Source organism: Saimiri boliviensis, chromosome 8 (assembly GCF_048565385.1).
Source record: "Saimiri boliviensis isolate mSaiBol1 chromosome 8, mSaiBol1.pri, whole genome shotgun sequence".
In the NCBI taxonomy this organism is placed as follows: Eukaryota; Metazoa; Chordata; class Mammalia; order Primates; family Cebidae; genus Saimiri; species Saimiri boliviensis.
This window is the reverse complement of record NC_133456.1, coordinates 81453579-81469951: the sequence shown is the minus strand read 5'-3', so window position 1 is coordinate 81469951 and position 16373 is coordinate 81453579. Positions and strand designations below refer to the sequence as shown.

Sequence of the window (16373 nt, the reverse complement as noted above, 5' to 3'; positions counted from 1 at the left end):
GAATATCCAATATGGATCTCTCTTGACAGGTACTATGGAGATACGGTGATAATCTCACTTCACAATAAGTTGTCACTTGCAATTCATTATCCTCAAGGCTCAGCAAAATTCTCTAGACAAGAAAAGCCCCATTCAACATTCCCTTATACAAATGTTGATCTCTCACTATGTCTTAGCCACATAGGTTCCTGAGGCATCAGAAGGCTGATTGTTCAAGTTTAGAGTTTAGTGGGGGATTCACATATATCAACAAATAAGATGCAAGTTGAAAGTAGTGAGTAGCAGAAAACAGCAGATGCTTTGGGAGTTCAGAGAAAGAGGAGATGGTTTCTGATAATCTGGGGTTCAGGAGAGATAGCAGTGGAGAATGGAGAAGGAGACTAGACATGGATGCATGAAAAAAAGAAGCATTCACATCAAAGTGGGAAGGATGGATAAGTTTCAAATATCTTTTGCTAAAAGAAGAGAATTTCAAGTAGAAGGAAACAGCATGAGCGAGAGAAAGCTGATAAATAGGAGCTATGAGTTTTTACTGTGACCACACTGCAGTGTATGTGAAAAGAGACAGGAGGAGATAAAAATTGAAAAAGTGAATTGGGCCGAATCACACAGAGAATCTTGACTGCTGATCTGAGAACTGTGGACATTTATCTGCAGCCCTTAGGAGTCATCAACAATTGATGATCAATGTAAAATCACCACTGACCCTGATTTATGATGGTTTGACTTATGGTTTTGGACTTTACAATGGTGTAAAAGTGATGTGCGTTCAGAAGAAAGTGGCATGATACTCTCTTAGGATGCTGAGCAGTGGCAGCAAGCTGCAGCTCTTCACCAGCCCGGCAATCATGAGGTTAAACAACAGATACTCTCCATTGTACTGTGTAGCCAGATGATTTTGCTCAATTGTAGTCTAATTAGGTGTTGTGAGCATGTTTGAGGTAGGCTAGGCTCAACTATGGTATTGGGTAGGTTAGGTGTACAGTATAAATGCATTTTCAACTTAAAATGTTTTCAACTGGCTGGCACAGTGGCTCATACCTATAATCCCAGCACTTTGGGAGGCTAAGGTGGGTGAATCATGAGGTCAGGAGTTCACGACCAGCCTGCCCAATATGGTGAAACGCTGTCTCTACTAATAAATACAAAAATTAGCCGGGTGTGGTGGTGTGCATGTGTAGTCTTAGCTGCTCGGGAGGGTGAGGCAGCAGAATCACTGGAACCCAGAAGGCAGAGGTTGCAGTGAGCTGACATTGCACCACTGTGCTCCAGCCTGGGCAACATGGCGAGACTCTGTCTCAAAAAAAAAAAAAAAAAAAAAAAGGGTTCCAAATTACAATGGGCTTATCAGAAAATAACTCAATTGTAAATCAAAGAGCATCTGTATTTTCATCAAGGCTTCTTACATGTCCAAATTTCCAGGTTAAGGCTTTTGCCCTTAACTCCGAAATAGTTCTGGGAAGAGACAATATCATCACATATTTAATTTATTTACTTATCTGTAGACACCCTGCCTTGTTCCCACTAGTTTTTAAGGCAACATACAGAGACAAAATATAATGCATTACAGAGAAAATCTAAAAGAAAAATAAGATGAAGTTAGGAGGGATGTTGAATGGGCAGTGCATGTCTGGAAGTCCAATTTGACTCTATTTTGTACAGTGGCATCTTTAAGGGAGATTGTTTTGCCACATCTCTATCCTCTTCAATGTGAGCTCCTCAAACTAGATCAAGAAAATAGAGGGAAGATTTCTTTAAGAATATAATTCTTAAAAAGTCTAAAAGCAGAAACTCGAAAGCACCTGGGTCTGAGGAGGCCTAGAACACTAAAGGTAAAAAGGAGGTCAATTTTTTATTCCCAGGTGGCCACCTTGTCTCTCTTCTTCTTTCCATTCTTACTGTTTCCATTTGCCTTCCATATATTCACCTCACAGTTGACCTCGTAAGATGACACTAGGATTGAAGCTTTGCAGTCTTTATGCCTGTTCTCCCATAGCTAATGAACTCAGCCTCTCATTGTATCTACCATAGTGCCTGGCACATTGACATGCTCAGAGAAAGTTGGCTGAATAAATAACAGAGTATTTTTTAAAATTATCCAGCATAAGAAGATGAATCTAGCTATATTCCTCCTTATTCTCCTCATTCTAACTCTCTACTTTCCTGTCGTCACTGAGAAATAATAGTAGTATTGCTTATCTCATGTGGAAGGCCATTTGCCTCTTTTACACACAATTTCTGGTAGTCTGGTTATGGGGAAAATATTTGCACCATGTGATACGTTAAATATATTGATTACATAACTTTCTAACCCACTAGTTTTTACTTCTGAAGTTGAAGACAGAACATGGAAAAGATAAAGACTGGTAGAACTGGATGTGCAACCAGGCAATGTGTTTACCTAGGTGTAAATCTTCTGTTCATGTTTGCTTACTCTGAATCCCAAGGCCAGACTCAAGATAATATGCGTCTCAACCTTTTATTCTCAATGATAAAATTGTAACAGGAAAAAATGCATTTGTCTTTCAGTGAGTTCAACCCATGCCTACCCAAAACTGGCTCCATATAGACCAGCAGGACAGCTCCTTTCTCCCCCTTTACTGCTGTCAGTATTTTTGAATTCCTGTTTCTCCTGCATTGTGCAGATCTGTGCATTTCTCTACGTGAAGCAGCAGCCTTGGTATTGTGAGGTCTACCAATACAGGTACGTTCATTTTCTTAGTGCTCCTTTCAAAAGGCGATTTAATGAATATCCAATGACATTGCATAACTTGGCTTGAACATATATCCTAAAACTTTTAATTAATAAAATTGTGTCTCCACACTGCAAAACTCAAATGATAGGACAGGACACAGTTAATCCATGGACTACACTGGAGGGATGGAGTGGGTCGGAAGAGATCTGTCACATTCGTTGTTAATGTATAGCTCTAACAACTGGTTGACTTAATGAATATATGATTTCCCTGGTAGTTTGTATATTTTATAGACCAGGGGTTGGCAAACATTTCTTGCAGAGGACCAGATAGGAAATAGGCTTTCTGGACTACATGGCCTCTGTTGCACCTAGTCAGCTCCACTGTTGCAGCACAGAAGCAGCCACAGGGCTGAGCACAGTAGCTCATGCCTGTAATCCCAGCACTTTGGGAGGCTGAGGTAGGCTGATCAAAAGGTCAAGAGTTCAAGACCAGACTGGCCAATATGGTGAAACCCTGTCTCTACTAAAAATACAAAAATTAGCCAGGCATCGTGATGTGCACTTTTGGTCCCACTGAAACTGAAGAACTGCTTGAACCCGGAAGGCAGAGGTTGCAGTGAGCCAAGATGCGCCACTGACTCCAGCCTGGGTGACAGAGCGAGACTCCATCTTTTTTTTTTTTTTTTGAGACAGAGTTTCACTCTTGTTACCCAGGCTGGAGTGCAATGGCGCGATCTCGGCTCACCACAACCTCTGCCTCCTGGGTTCAGGCAATTCTCCTGCCTCAGCCTCCTGAGTAGCTGGGATTACAGGCACGCGCCACCATGCCCAAGCATCCACAGACAATAGGTTAACAAGTGGGTGTGGTTGCCTAATAAAACATTATCTACAAAATCAGGTGATGAATCAGATTTGGCCTGTGGGCTGTAGTTTGCAGGCCCCTGATATAGACATAAAAGAGAGATTTGCTTATCTTTTTTTTTCAAATGAATGTTAAAGTTAAAATGTTAATTGATGGTATCATTGTTCTGATCGAATTGGAACATTAGATTCAGGACAAGTCTCTTTACCTCTCTGGGCTTTAATGTTTTGAGGTAGGCTATAGTGCCGATGGCTCAAGCTTTATTTTGCTGACAAAGCCTTTCTGCCGGTAAAAGAAACGGCAGCGAAAGAGCTGCTCTGTTCGAAATAGGACATGTGCAAACTGCCCCTCACTCCACAGAGCACCAGATATCAGTAAAACACAGATTGAAAACTAGCAAATGAGGAGATTGTCCTTTAGATTAAAAAATTCAGCAATTCAAGTGTAACTAGGAATTTAGAATCTCATTATGTTTCAAAACTAAATTTTTTCCAAAACTGGAGTGCATATACTCAGAGAACTCAAGTTTTGACTGAACCCCGAAGACAGTATGTTGTAGCCAAAGGAGGATGGATGGGAAATCAGGAATTCTAAGAATTCCTGACTCTATCACTAGATGTGCCATACTAGCCTTCAACCTTATTACCTGTAATGTAAGCATATCGAACTAGGTACTCCTTGGTTTTAAACTCTGTAATTCAGGCCACCTAGTCTGTCTGTTCCTCTTTGTGTAAAAATGCCTTTTGACTATAGAACAGCTACTATAGGCCTACCTCAGAGATACTGTGGGTTTGGCTCCAGACCACTGCAATAAAGTGAATATTGAAATAGAGCAAGTCACATGAAGTTTTGGTTTCCCAGTCCACATAAAATTATGTTGACACTATACAGTAGTCTATCAGGTGTGCAATAGCATTATGTCTAAAAAAGGACATGCCTTAATTTTAAAATAATTCATTGCTAAAAAATGCTAATGATCATCTGAGCCATCAGCAAGTCATAATCTTTTTGCTGGTAGAGAGTCTTATTTCAAGCTGGGTGGCTGCTGATTGATTGAGATATTGGTTGTTGAAGGTTGGGGTAGCTGTGACAATTTCTTAAAATAAGACAACAGTGAAGTTTGCCTCATTGACTCATTTCCTTTCATGAGATATTTCTCTGTAGCAAGTGATGCTGTTTATCCCGTCTCAGTGCTTGCAAAATTGGAGTCAGTTCTTGCAAACTCTGCTGATGGTATGTCTACTAAATCTATATAATATCCTATGTCCTTTGTTTGCATTTCAACAATGTTCACAACATCTTCACCAGGAGCAGATTCTATCTCAAGAAACCACTTTCTTTGGTCATCTGTATGAAGCAACACTTCATCCATTCAAATTTTATCATGAGATTGTAGCAATTCAATCACATCTTCAGGCTCCACTTCTAATTCTAGTTCTCTTGCTATTTCCACCATATCTACAGTTATATCCTCCATGAAAATCTTGAACCCCAAACAGTCATCCATGAGGGTTGAATCAACTTCTTTCAAACTTCTGTTAATGTTGATGTTTTTACCTTCTCCCATGAATCATGAATGTTTTTAATGGCATCTAGATGGTGAATTCTTTCCAGAAGGTTTTCAATTTGCTTTGCACAGATCCAATAAAGGAATCATTCTCTATTTCAGCTATAGTCTTACAAAGTGTATTTCTTTAAAAATAAGACTTGAAATTTGAAACTACTCTTTGATCCACGGGCTACAGAATAGATACATATTAGCAGGCATGAAAATATCAATTTCCTTACACATCTCCATGAATGCTCTTGGAGGCCTACCAGGTGCACTGTCAATAAACAGTAATATTTTGAAAGGAATCTTTTTTTTTTCCAGGTAGTAGGTCTGAACAGTGGGTTTAAAATATTCAGCAAACCATGCTGTAAACCGATGTGCTGTCATCCAGGCTTTGTTATTCCATTTCTAGAGCATCAGGCAAAGTACAGAAAGCATAATCCTCAAAGGCCCTAGGATTTTCAGAATAGCAAATGACCATTGGCTTCAACCTAAAGTCACCAGCTGCATTAGCCCCTAATAAGAGAGACAGCCTCTCCTTTGGAGTCCTGAAACCAGTTATTGACTTCTCTCTAGTTATTCAAATCCTATAAGACATCTTCCAAGAGAGGCTGTTTCATTTACACTGAAAGCTGTTTAGTATAGTCACCTTCATTCATTGTCTTAGTTAAATCTTCTGGATAACTTGCTGCAACTGCTACATCAAGACTTGCTGTTTCATCTTGAACTTTTACATATGGAGACACCTTCTTTGTCTGTCTTATGAACCAATATCTTGCCAGTTTCAAACTTTTCATCTGTAGCTTCCTCACCTTTCTCAGCCTTCAAATAATTGAAGGGAGTTAGGGCCTTGCTCTGGATTAGGCTTTAGCTTAAAGGAATGTTGTAGCTGGTTTGAACCACTATCCAGACCACTGAAACTTTCTTCATATCAGCAATGAGACCATGTTACTTCCTTATCATTCATGTATTCACTGGAATGACACTTTTAATTTCCTTCAAGAACTCTTTGCATTCACAGCTTGGCTAACTGTTTGGTGCAAGAGATCTAGCTTTTGGCCTGTCTTGGTTTTTGAAATGCCTTCCTCACTAAGCTTAACCATTTCTAGTTCTTTATTTAAAGAGAGAGACATGAAACTCTTCCTTTCACTTGAACATTTAGAGGCCGCTGTGGGGTTATTAAGTGAACAGATTTCAATATTATCTTCTCTCAAGAAACAGGGAGGCCCCAGGAGAGGAAGAGAGATAAGGAAACAGCCAGTCGGTGAAGCAGTCAGACACACACAATATTTATTTATTAAATTTGCATTCTTAAGGCACAGTTCATGGCATCTTGGCATCGCAAAACAATTATAATAGAAACACTAAAGATCACTGATCACTGATCACAGTAAAAGGAGTAGTAACTATTTCAAAAAGTTTAAAATATTGCAAGAATTACCAAAATGTGACACAGAGTCAGAGTGAGCACATACTGTTAAAAAATGATGCCAATAGACTTGCTAGATGCAAGGTTGCCATAAACCTTCAATTAAAAAAAAAAAAAAAAACAGTATCTGGGAAGCACAATAAAGTGAAACACAATAAAACAAGGTATGCCTGTACGTGCAACACACATTTCTAGACTACAGGGGCCCAGGATAAGAAGCATTAAGTCTTGCATTTGAGTTTACAATTAGAAAATGAATCTTATTTATAAACAGTTATAATAGCGGTTTAAAAGTTTCAAGCTGAACAAGAATGCTGGTGGAAACTAATTTATAGGTGTGATTATTGAAAAGAAAAGAACATTGCAAATAGATCTATCAGGATGAGGAAAGCTCATATCTTGAACAGATATTTTTTTGAGTAAATATGTGACCTCACTGTGCTAGGTGCCAAAAATTTATTGTTATTTTGAGTAAAACCAAAAAACAAAACCACAAGAAAAATCCCGTATTCTAGGAACTCACATTCCAAAGGCGTAAAACAAAATTATGTAAATAAAGAAATGCAAAACAGTGAGCTTGCAAAAGTAATTGTTTTGAAATTCTTTATTTACATGTGCTGTTGCCTTGAACTGAGATAACATTTTAAAAACGTTGTTACTTTTGTGGGCACTAGTTACACTTGCCAGCAAAAGTAAAGGCACTTCAGATGCAGAGATGTTTGAAGGACGGATTAAAGGAATCTCATTAAAGGCAATAGTACATCCAACCCAACAGGTATGCAAATTGTGATATGTGGGGAACAGGTAATAATCCTATGTTTGGAGTGTATAAAGTATGAGAGAGGTGACAAAGGTTAGACTGAAAAGGTAGATTGAGACAAGGATGCAAAGATCTCATAGTCCAGTTGGAGAAGTTTGAGCTTCATTTATCAGCAAAATAGAGTCGTAGACCCCTTATAAGCAGGAGATTGACATGTTCAGATTTTTAGGAAGATCCTTTATCTACGTGAGGGAAGAAAATTGGAGGGGGAGACTCAAACTCAAAAGCCAAGTTAGGAGTCTTGCTTAGTCCCCGAAAGAGAGAACAACAACAACAACAACAACAACAACAACACACACACACACACACACACACACACACACACTTAATTGACTTGGTATATTTACTCTTTGAATTGAGAGGAATTCATAAAAAATTGTCATCCAGGCCCTTTCAAGGTAGATCACTTGTTCTAAATGAAGTGCTGGACAAAGAACAACCTTGACTTCCTGTGAATTTTATTACTGCTTTGTCATAGCAAGAGGTGAACAAAATCGCTCTTGGTAGTTACTGGCTGAAATAGTTTGAAAGCTAAAATCCCATGGTAGTGATTAAACTAGTTTTTTTCACCTAATGGATAAAAATTGAGTAAGATGTTTCATAAACACTGGTGATTCTTTTGTAGTGAGTGTTTTCTGGCCAACCAAAGTAATTTTTCAACAAATGTGAGTTTGGAAAGAAACTGGACTGGAAATGCAACTCTAATTCCTGGCTCAATTTTAAGTTTTGAGAGTACCACACTGTGGCCGATCACCACCATCAACTGTATCACAGTAGCATTTATCTTTTCTAAGGGAAAGCCATTTCGAAAACCCATCTATACAAACTGTAAGTATATAAAGTTTGATTTTTCTTTCTGAATATCTTCCCATTCCTTTTCTCACCCTAGAGTTGCACCTCACTGGTGAAATGATGGGCTGAGAAAGAAACAATTGCACGACTCTGAAATTGTTGAATGCAGTTGTCATAGTTGGTAGAGCCCATGGGACAAATCTGCTCATTTGCAGATAAGCACAGACATTATTTAACTGTCACATGAGTCTTGTCCTATTGTGAGTCATCAAGAATCATTTTATACACATACATGTATGTAAAGATATTTTATAAAAGGCTTTCTAACCAATTCAAATGCAAATTGACTTCCTTAGCCTTATAACAGTTGGCAAGTTACTCTAACCATTCTATAACCTTATTTCCTCATCTGCAGAATGGGAGGGAGTATCCTTAATTTGTTAAATCCTGAGAGAAGAACAAAGCATTTTATGGAATAGGCCCAGTACAATTTATGTAAAGGGTTTGGCACTTATAAAAGGGACTCAAAAATTCTTATTTACTTCTCCAGTGTATTAATTTAAGTAGTGTTTTAAAAAAACTCTCACACACACACAACTCTTCAAAGCTACAATTAAGATCCTCAGGCTAAGGCTGGGAGTGGTGGATCACTCCTGTAATCCCAGTACTTTGGGAGGCTGAGGTGGGAAGATCACTTGAGCTCAAGAGTTTGAGACCCTGTCTCTTAAAAAAAAAAAAACTTTTACAAATTAGCTGGGCATGGTGGCTCCTACCTGTAGTCCCAGCTACTTGGTGGGTGTTGAGGTGAGAGGATTGCTTGAGCCCAGGAGGTTGAAGCTGCAGTGAGCCAGGATCACACCACTACACTCCAGCCTGGGGGACAGAGCAAGACCCTGTCTCAAAAAAAAAAAAAAAAAATCCTCAAGCCAAAGAAGCCAGAGAATATGCCCCATCATTATTGACCAGGCTGGGACACTCTTTAGGAGTGAAGTGAAATACTACCAATAATTATGCCAGGCTTAAACAGAGAATGTCAAGCAAACTAGATACATGATACCTATCCAGATATTGCATGACAAAGATGGTCACCCTGTGTATCATGCAATTGGCTTCAGTATTATAAATAATGCTATAAAAATATACTTGTGTAAATAACTTTGACTTAGCCTCCTATTTCGTTAGGATAACAAAATTCAATTAACTGGTGAAATAACGTGAAAATGTCAAAGCCTTGAATACACAATTTAAAGTTGCCTTCTAGAAAATTTGTACTGATTTTCACTCCTATCAGTTGTTTTTGAGAGGGTATGCTTCTTAATAGTATATCTAACATGAAGTACTAGTTAAAAAAGCAAAATCTGTGCTGATCTGATAAGGTTTTAGAAAATAGGGTCTCATTTGGTTTTAGTTTGCATTTCTTTGATCACCAGTGAGGAGGAACATAGTTCCATGTTGTCAGCAATTTCTTCTTCTGTGAATTGCATGTTTACATTTTTAAACTTATTTTTTTCTATTGGATTGCTGTTATGTTTCTCATTTATTTGTATAAGCTATTTATTTTTCATGATTTTTTCCCATTGTCTTTATGCTCAGAAAATTTTTTCTAATTATAAAAAAGGATAGATTATCATGTTTAGTTTTAAAGTTTCTTTTGATGCTTTTAAAATCTAATGTAAATTTTGGCGTAAAGTTTGAGGTAGGGATTAAAACAAGTTTCTCCAACTAGCCAACCAGTTTTTCCAGCAGCTTTTGTTGACTATTGAGTTTTTAATATTCATTTAATTACTTTTCCACTGAATATACCACCTTTATCATAACTATCTTCATATATATTTATGAGTTTTTATGTACATAATTTATATTATGTATTATGTTTGCATGTATACATATATATAATTTCCAGACTACCTTTCTGTTTTTTAACATGTCAGTCTATTTTTGATTTACCACTATACTTAAAACTTACAGTTTTATAATAAGTTTTATTTAACAAGTGGTAAGATCAGTGTGTCATCATTATTCATTTTTAAAAATGTATTTTCTTTCTTTCTTGTTCATTCTTCAAGATAAACTAGAATAAATTGCCAGGCTTTTAAAAAGTTCCCTTTGGGATTTTGATACTTTGGGAAGAATTTACATGTGTATATAATTTAATCTTCCCATTTAGGAATGTGTCATGTCTCCCCATTTATTCTTGCTTTTTTTTAATGCCTCTTAGTAAATATTTGTTGTTTTCTCCATTACGAATCCTGCCTGCACATTTATTTAAAAAACTAATCCTTTGTATTTTATATTTTTGCTTACGTTGTGAATAACTTTCCCATTATATTTTCTGTTTATCAATAATACACAGGAAATGTATAGTGTTATACATTAATATTTTTTAAATTATAAATGCATTTTACAAGCAGGATATATTTGTTGGCTAGTACTTTAATTTTAACAGTAACTGCAAAGTCTTTTTACGTGAATTGAGTGAATTAGAGGTAGATTAGTTACCTCATAGTGACTTAAAGCTTCTGGGTAAACTCAAACCCCTATACCAAAAATAACTTGGTAATTTTAAATGTAAACTATTTCACATTTTAGCATACAGATATGCTAACAAATGTAATATGATAACAAACATATACTCTCAGGTTATAAGTCAAAATCCTTTGGAACTACTATTAAAATATATGAGCAACATTATTTGGATATAACAGAAAAATCTTTGCTGTTCTTAACAGCCTTTGACAGAAGCTCAACTATATAATGACAAAATATGGAAAAAGTAGAGGCTTAACTTTTCTGGAAACAAGTGTGAACATTTACTAACCTAATCTGAAAATAAAGTATAATGGCTTACACAGGACTTGCTTTCCTAAAGCACCTGCATTAACAGAGCCCTAGACTTTCACGTTTCCTCAGCAGCAGCGGCTAACCAAGAGCCAACATTCAACTCTTTATTACGTCTTTTCAATCAAAGCTGAATTTAAAAAGATGGCCTTATAGTTTTGTCTCCACATTGCTCACTTGTGCACAGGCAATTTTCTAAAATGAGGCCTGCGTTTTAGACCATTAGACACTGATGTGCACACCACGCAGCCCCAGTTGCTAGTGAGGTCCAGGCCTTCATCAGAACAGACCTTTCAGGGATCCTCTTCTTCCCAGCTTCTGGGTCCCTGGGACTCCAAATCCATGAAGTAAATGAAAAATCCACATAGCCATTTCCTGGGATCTTATCACCAGGCCATTTAGATTGCCTTATTTGGAAATATGTAATTCCCACTTTTCTTCTCTCTGCCTCATACCCTTCCCAAGCACTTCTGAGAGATGCTGCATTTATTTATATACATAAAGTGGGGCATGAATAAATTGAAGGTGGGTGTAGGTGCTCAAGGATGAAAACAGAACTCTGTTCACTTCAAAAATAGGGTCTGCTGTCAAGGGGCAGTTGCCTGAGATTTCTGGTTGATATAGGCCTATAGAGAGTTGGGAGTGGCGAGAGTAGACCACCAACACCGAATAAACAAGGTAGAGAGAGTATAAGAGAAAACCTAGTTCGTTCATTTATTTATAGCTTTATAGGATTATCAGAATCATTTGTATCATGGCGACACTGATTAAATGCTATTGTTTCAGCCTGAAGGTGATAATTCTATTTAAAAATGTCATTTCTAAGGGACCATCTCTAAAGTGCTCTGCTAAATGCTCTGACAGAGGAGTGGGTGAGGTTGAGAATAAGACCAGCGATGTTGGCACAGTGCATTCTGGGAAGTTTAGTTCCCAAAATTAAAACAGTTTGGGCAGGCTGGAAAGAAGGAATGCAACAACAGATGTACATGCTAATTTCTCATTTACTTTTTCAAAACCGAGTTCCTGAGAACCAGACACAAAGCCACTTTCAAATGGTCACAGTTCAGCTGACACATGACTTAAGATCATGCAAAGCAAAGTACGGTACATGCTACATAGTAAATAAGGTTTTGTAAGGGAGTATTCGTCTTTGAAAAGGAAGTGGTATTTTAACTGGGTTATTTAAGAAAAATTGGAGCATGCCAAGGCAGAAAGAGTATTATGTACACTAGGCATTTTTTAAAAAAAAGACACAGAAGCTGGAAACTGTTGGGCCTCCATGGAAGCTGGAGGTTTTACGGTCTACCTTTCCTATTGCTCATAAGGAGAAGTGGTCAGAGATCAGGTTAGAAATGCTGATTGGGACCAGATTGTGGAAGGCCTTGAATGTCATATAGGACCCGTGAACTTTAGGCAATGAGGAAGAATTAGATGGTGCCAAGAGGACTGACTGTTTATCCCATGCAGGCACAACTCACTAGACATGCAGTGATAGTACACCAGGGAAACTCCTTTGTGGAGGTTACTGTGAAACATTTGATTAATGGTCTTCTACATCCAGACTTTCAAGGGAAGATTCTAAGATATTACCTTCATTTTATAAGCATTAGAGCATATTTCAAAACATACGAGGATATATCAAAACATCTGAAGATATATCTGGTATTTGCCCAACAAAGATAATTGATTCTGCAATGTGTGCCAAATTATATGAAACATTCTTTTAACATCTAAAAATAATGTTTGGTATTTCTTCAGATATATTTTCATTTCTGCTGCTAGCCGCCTTGGGCCTCACAATTTTCATTCTGTTTTCTGACTTTGAAGTTATATACCATGGAATGGAGGTAAGTGGCATTCATTTGCGCATCTGGCATGACTCTTGTACATGGACCATGTAGTCATTGTAGTTCACAAGTCCATTATTACTGTATTCTCTTTAGCCACCAAATACTTTGATGCTATTTCTATATACTAGAAGGGCAAATAACATATGTGTATTTTGCCTATATTGTCTTCTAATGTTTTTCATATTATTAGTATTACTGGGTACATTTATCCTGTACATACCTGAAATAGTATAAATACTTTATCATGCCATATTATACTAATACAATAAAATTAATGCAATAATACAATAATTCTCCAAGTTCAGTTTTCAAAAAGATAAGCTATACGGTAGAATTCCTTTATAATGTAGTTACAAAGGGAAAAGAAAAAGTAGACTTATAAGACAGTTACATTTTGTCAGACATTGACTATATGAAGTTTTGTATCAGTGGCTAACATTTGATCCAGGATGCCCTGGGTTAAAAGCTAATTCATTAAGAGGTTATTGAACTAATTATTGAACCCAGTATTGTGAGAGAAATAAAAGAAAGAGAAGAGTTGGCTCCTGACCTCCAAGTCATAGATTTATTGTGAAGATGAGACATACTTGAGTGCTATCTGAGGCTATCCATACTTGAAGAAGATAGGCTAGATTTTGCTAGGTAGGAGGTAGGGATATTCCCAACAAGGACAGCCTAAGAAGCAGAGACTACTGAAAGAGCTTCTTTTCTCTTAGAAATGCAAATGAATGTAGGGTGGCAGAGATAGAAATCAAAAGCAAGGCTTCCCCAAGCCCTAGAAGACTGGCTAAAATTGAGGCCATGGGCTGCGAAATATGAACAAAAATGAATAATAAAGGAAGGCCTGGATGGATGAAGTCAGCTAGAGAAGTTTAGACTTTATGCCAAGTGCAACGGGGAGTGAATGAAGCTATCTGAGCAGGCTTCTCAGCAGGGCACTGAAAAACAGATTAATTAGATGATGGCAGGAAGACTACATGTGAGAGGAGAGAGGAGCAATTAGGAAATGGAAACCGAAGTCATATTTATTTCTCAAACATGAAGCTCCAGAGTGAGTGTGATAGCAGAGTTACAAAGATAAATAAGGTGCGGTCAGTGCTCTCAAGTAGTTTAGAAGCTAGGAGAGAAGACCATTGCATACATAAATAATTCCAGGATCAGGCACGGTGGCTCATGCCTGTGATCCCGGCACTCTAGGAGGCCAAGGTGGGTGGATCACTTGAGGTCAGGAGTTGGAGACCAGCCCGACCAACACGGTGAAACCCCGTCTCTACTAAAAATATAAAAATTAGCTGGGCATGGTGGCGGGTGCCTGTAATCCAAGCTACCTGGAGGCTAAGGCAGGAGAATGGTTTCGACCTGGGAGGCGGAGGTTGCCGTGAGCTGAGATCATGCCACTGCACTCCAGCCTGGGAGACAGAGCAATACTCGATCTCAAAATTAAATAAATAAACAAATAATTCAGAATCTAGGCCCTTCCAGGTCAAGGGATGAAGAACAGTTCTCCTGGATCAGAGTGGTGGCAGCTGTGAGAAAAAGAGCCAGGTTCTCTGCTAGAATATGACCCAGCTTTTCCAAACAACCATTTAATCCAAACAACCCTTTGCAGTTTGTGGTATTTCACAGCTTGATAAAAATTCTCTCCCCTTGGGGGAAAAAATGACAAAGTATGATTTTGAAATAACCCATATCAGGATAGGGGTAAGAATTAAGGATGAGCATTTAGATACTGTGGAGGTTCTGCAGTTTTTGTTTTCAAGGGAGTTCAGTCCCACACATATTCAGCCATAAATATTCTACTCTTGGATGGGGTCTCAGAAAAAAAGGCTGTGTAACTAGCTTTTTGCTATGGATGCAGCCATGGGACGTTGTGGCTCTCACACTTCAAGTAAATCTATTTAATGATCAATGTGTACCCTTAAATTTTAAAAACTGGTGGGCTTGTACGGTTCATTCAACTTTCATTTAGCCATCAGATATAGGGCCAGAAGCAACCTGCATCTAGTCTCAATCAAAACATACTTACATATCTCTGTTCTCCGTAAAGAATAAAATCCAGGTAGGGTTTGCTTTGGGAGAATTGTAAGTATTAATATTATCTGATGAATGATTTAATCTTAGCCTTCTTCTCTCTGTCTGAAAAGATAAAAATGAAGAGAGACACACAGCCTCCAAAATGTCCTTTCTCATATTTGTGACTCAGGGCACATTTCTTAATAGACACCGTTAGGTTGTCAAGGGTACACAGTCCAAGAAGTAGTCCATTCTTTTTTGAATTCTGGCCCTGCCATTTACTTATCCGCTTTGGGTCCTTCAGTTGTATTATCTGTAAAGGGACAAAGTAATGCCCACATCTAAGCTCAGAGAATTATTATGAAATATAAATTAAATAATATGGTCTTTTTTCAAAGTGTAAAGTATGTAAAATATAATAATGGTATTTGTTTTTCAACAGTTCATCCCAACCATAACATCATGGAGGGTTTTAATTTTGGTGGTAGCCTCCACCCAATTCTGTGTGGCTTTCTTTGTAGAGGTAAAGTAATCTCTGTATTTTTTCTAGAAGACCAACAAATTAAGAATGTCATTTTCAATCGGTGCTTATTTTCTATAGCAACCACTTTGATCCCTCAAAATGACAGTTATTAAGGGTTTATAAAAATGGTACATATTCTTTGGGAGGAAAATTTTTTGGAGAATAATTTAGAATTATTTGAAATCTGCATTTGAAATATGCAGATATCTTCAGCATAGAAAGCAAAACATGAATTAACTCTAATTTTGCTTCCGTGAATGCACTGTATTGCACTTTTCTAATATTCTCAACAATCTAGTAAAGACTAGACCAGGTGACCTTCCAACCCTAAAACTCAATAAGACATTTTAGAGTGAAGAACTGCCTTCTGGAAGGTTTCCCTAAGAAAGAGGAGAAGGCATCGCTCATTCTAGTCAATTCCTATTCTTGAAGGTCTTTACCAGGCGACCCCAAACTACAGCCCACGGGCCGCATGCAGCCTCCTGAGGCCATTTATCTGGCCCCCCGCTGCACTTCAGGAAGGGGCACCTCTTTCATTGGTGGTCAGTGAGAGAAGCACAGCATGCGGCGGCCCTTCAACGGTCTGAGGGACAGTGAACTGGCCCCTGTGTAAAAAAGTTTGGGGACGCCTGGTTTTTACAGTATTTCTACTCAGTGTCACTAAATGACTTTATCCATTTAGTAAGAGGCTCAAGTGCTATCTTTGTAAAGGAGAGTTCTTTTTTTAACTTGTGCTTTAAGACTTTTTGGAAAAAGGATCAACCAGATTTTAAATACATATATACCTCATTGTATACAATCTGTGTAAAATGTCTCATACTCTTTTAACTCAGGGATTCCATTTTTGAAACTATATGTTTTAATAACCCCAAAGAAGAGAAAAATACTACAAGTATGAAGGCACTTATCATATTATCTACAGTGGCAAAATATTACACTCAACTTAAGTGATGTTGAGATGTTCTTTGTTTAAACATCTGTACAGCAATTTGAGGA

General features: G+C 37.8%; 1 protein-coding gene across 5 annotated transcripts in view; it reads left to right on the top strand.

Moving 5' to 3' along the window:
* The window catches only part of ATP13A5 (ATPase 13A5), a 123537-nt gene that overhangs the window by 105748 nt on the left and 1416 nt on the right, over positions 1–16373 (top strand). For all 5 annotated transcript variants that reach the window (XM_074404707.1, XM_074404708.1, XM_074404709.1 and 2 more), the window contains 4 exons: positions 2530–2704; positions 7987–8189; positions 12750–12838; positions 15297–15377. In XM_074404707.1, the coding sequence (XP_074260808.1) occupies positions 2530–2704; positions 7987–8189; positions 12750–12838; positions 15297–15377 (548 nt within the window). The remainder of the gene's footprint in view (positions 1–2529; positions 2705–7986; positions 8190–12749; positions 12839–15296; positions 15378–16373) is intronic.